This window comes from Dichomitus squalens, assembly GCF_000275845.1.
Source record: "Dichomitus squalens LYAD-421 SS1 unplaced genomic scaffold DICSQscaffold_14, whole genome shotgun sequence".
NCBI classification, from domain to species: domain Eukaryota; kingdom Fungi; phylum Basidiomycota; class Agaricomycetes; order Polyporales; family Polyporaceae; genus Dichomitus; species Dichomitus squalens.
The window spans coordinates 46,658-49,891 of NW_006766896.1; the positions used below are offsets into that span (position 1 = coordinate 46,658).

The 3,234-nt window shown below is 52.1% G+C and overlaps 1 protein-coding gene across 1 annotated transcript; it reads right to left on the reverse strand.

The window, feature by feature from the left end:
* Positions 1-213: 213 nt before the first annotated feature.
* On the reverse strand, positions 214-747 carry DICSQDRAFT_60623 (uncharacterized protein; the record flags this gene model as incomplete). The annotated part of the gene is made up of 1 exon (XM_007365716.1): positions 214-747. One exon carries the CDS (start codon positions 745-747, stop codon positions 214-216), a length of 534 nt encoding a protein of 177 aa, XP_007365778.1.
* Between the last annotated feature and the right edge of the window lie 2,487 nt (positions 748-3,234).

Consider the following 3,234-nt stretch of genomic DNA (forward strand, 5'->3'; position numbering starts at 1 on the left):
CCCTGTATATAGCTGGATCCCTTGCTACCTGGAGACTCTAGTTTCGACCTCTTGTCTCCAGGTAAGCCATCGTGTATTTCGCTCTGTAGATACCTCGCTCAATACACAACTTGTCTCCAGTCCTGCCTGTTGAGCTCCGCTCCAGTCTCACTGCGATCAGAGCTCGTCGGCGCTCCTGCCTGCCTCGCTCGTCTCCACTTACTCGCTCGACAGTCAGTCGTAACAGTGTGCGGCGCGTCGTACATGAGCAGCTAGTGGGTGAGATGTCGGCAGAGTGCACAGGTGAATCACAGCGCGTTGACAGAGTTTGTCGACCAAGTGTTGGAATGGGAGGAGGTCTGCGTGCGCGACAAGGAGGTCAGTGGGTGCTGACCGCATCGCACCTGTGATGAGAAGCATAGCTTCCCGCTGCACCCGGGCCAGCTTCTTCACTGCGCCTACTGATCCTGGCTGCCGCGTCTGGCCAGGGGCTGTATGCACTGGAGTGATGAAAGTATCGACCGCATATAGCATACTGGGCACCGCCACTGCCAGGTAGAGTCGCCGGACCAGCACTGGAGTGAGGCCATATTGAGAGCGAGCTAATCGGCGGAGAGTTGCTACCCATGCCATGCCTTTGCCAAGCGCGAAAGCAACGTGTTGGTGAAACTGTAAGCGATAGTCTATGATCACTCCTAGAAAGCGATGAGAAGCTGAAGGGGAGATGACTGTATTGCCCAGCTGTAGAGGGGGCCCGAGCGTGTTCATAGAGCGTCGCGTTGAGTTGAGTAGGCCAAACTTGTCTAGAGAGTACTGCGAGTTGTGAGTTGTGGACCAGTCATTGCCACCTCCTGGTCATGTAAAGGTGGTCAGCTTCTGGTGCGTCTCCAAGAATGTATACCCAATGGTGATAATGGCAACATCGTCCATGGATCCAACTGCTGTTTCACCGTTCTTGTGTTGTGCGCTTGCTATGAGACCTGAGTTGTAGAAACCGTACAGGATGACCGACAGGGGGCAGCCTTGATCGATGCTGCTTATGATGTCAATAATCTCCGAGGAGTAGTCATCAAACCTAAGGATCGTGCGGCGGCCCCGCAACTTTTCACGTAGCCAGTTCACGATCGTCTTTGGTATACCACACTTCCGCATGTCATGGAAGAGCTGCTCTGGCGTGGCCGCTGGGAAGGCGGACTTGATGTCAAGGAATAGCACTGATGCTACCTTCCCGACCCGCCAGGCGTCTTTGATGGTCTTAGTGACTAGGTGAATGGAGTCTGAGGTTGTACGGCCTGCGCGTCCTCCGAACTGATAGTTTGGGAGCAGTGATCTGGTCTCTGCCTCAAAAACGAGCACATCAGCAATGCAACACAATAGAATTTTAGACATGCAATTGAGCAGGGCGATCGGTCTGTACGACTTGGCTGATGTGTAGTCGCTCTTGCCTGGTTTACGAAGGACAACTGTTGTCGAGGTCTTCCATGCTGTAGGGTAGTATTTGAGGGCAAATGTTGCACGGAATAGCCTGCCAAGGTGAGGCGTAAGTGTTACCGCACAATGCTTATATACCTCATTTGAGATCCCATCTGGGCCCAGAGCCTTGAATCCTCGTAGTGCGTTGATCGCGTTTTGCACCTGCTCATCTGTGATGTCAGTAAGATCGAATGCAGATGGTGGGCACTCAGTTTCTGGCGTGAAAGGGGGGTCCGGCCCAGGCGGGAGGAAGAATGTCTTGCAGAACTCCTGGCATTTGGCGTCGTTGTCGACAAGTAGCTCACCGGTTCCCGCTGCTTTGAGAGGTGGGATCCTCACGCTGCTGCCGTCCGTGGCACCCTTCTTAACAAAACGGTGGGTGGACCATATTGAATGCGCATCAACTGAGTCGAGCCATGCCGTCCAGCAGTCCTTCTTCGCATATGCTATGTGGACAGCATATGTATTCCGGAATACCTTGTACTCCTTATGCACGCGATGCTGCGGGTCACCTCGATGCTTGAATGCCAGGCGCCCAAGTCGCTGTTTCTCCTGTCTCATCTTGTCGAGATCCTTTAACCACCATCGTCTAGAGAATGGGGTAGGTTTGGAAAGCGGGACCTCTTGGGTGATGGCCTCATTGATGGCTTCGGTCAGGCCAGCAAGTAGTGTGTCGAAGTCGTGTACGTTCCGGACTTCCTCGGGTGGTGCGATACGCCGGAGGGCCTCCCGTAGGACCGAGTCGAAGTCCTCCCAGTCGACCTCCCAAAAATTGCGACGAGGAGTGGGGATGATTGTATCGAGTGGCAGGTCGAACTCAGTGACAATCGGAAAGTGGTCGGTCTTTGCTGGTCGTAGGTGTGGCTTCGTCATGCATGTCCTGAGGGATTCCATGAGGTCAGCAGTGCAGAAAACATTATCGGGGCGGGTGAGGTTTTTGGAACGAGACGCCTCCAGTGTGGGCACCCCCGCCGGGAGGGCCATCTCCAAACCATGGGATGCCAGTATATTAAGCAGGCGTTGTGAGCGATCAAGATTTCGGGCCGTGAAGAGGTTGTGGTTTCGAGCTTCATCCCAGAGGGGGTTGTGTCGGTTGAAGTCGCCAAGCCACAGTATGTAGTCGATGCCTTGGTGATAAACCCGGGGCTGTGAAGACAAAGATTAGATCCGACTAGAGTCGAAGCAAGATCTTCAGTCAGTAAGGAAAGACTATATTGCAGTAACCAACTGTACCTAGAGTCGAAAGCAAGACTACAAAGGTCAAGTAAGTAACTACAAGTTAGAGATAAAGGTAACGAAGTACTCACTCTTCAGTCAGTAAGGAAAGACTGAAGAGGGAGGACGCAATCTGAAGTCCTTATATACTACAGAGAAGTGTCCATGACTAATCGAAGAGTGGTTAGTCACATGTACCATAGTGCGATGAATAATACAATGGTGAAAGAATTGCGACATATCGCACCATAGGATGAGTAAGAGATGAGTAAGGCATAGACCTGTCTAGACCGTTCTGGAGTAGTACGGATTGTCCTAGACAGTACCAGAAGAGTCCGGAAGCATAGCTATAGTACACGAGCAGAGATTCCCAAATATGGTAACATACTACATAAGCGACTACAGCTAAGCGCTAGGAGACGCATAGCCTCGTGTAGTCCGGACCGGATAAGTCCAAGTTCAACACTCCCACTCAATCTGTACCTACGGAAGAGCGTTCAGTGTCGAAGACCAACACCTTCACAGAACTTCTTGACGATTGTCAGAAGAACATTCTTTGTGAGAGCA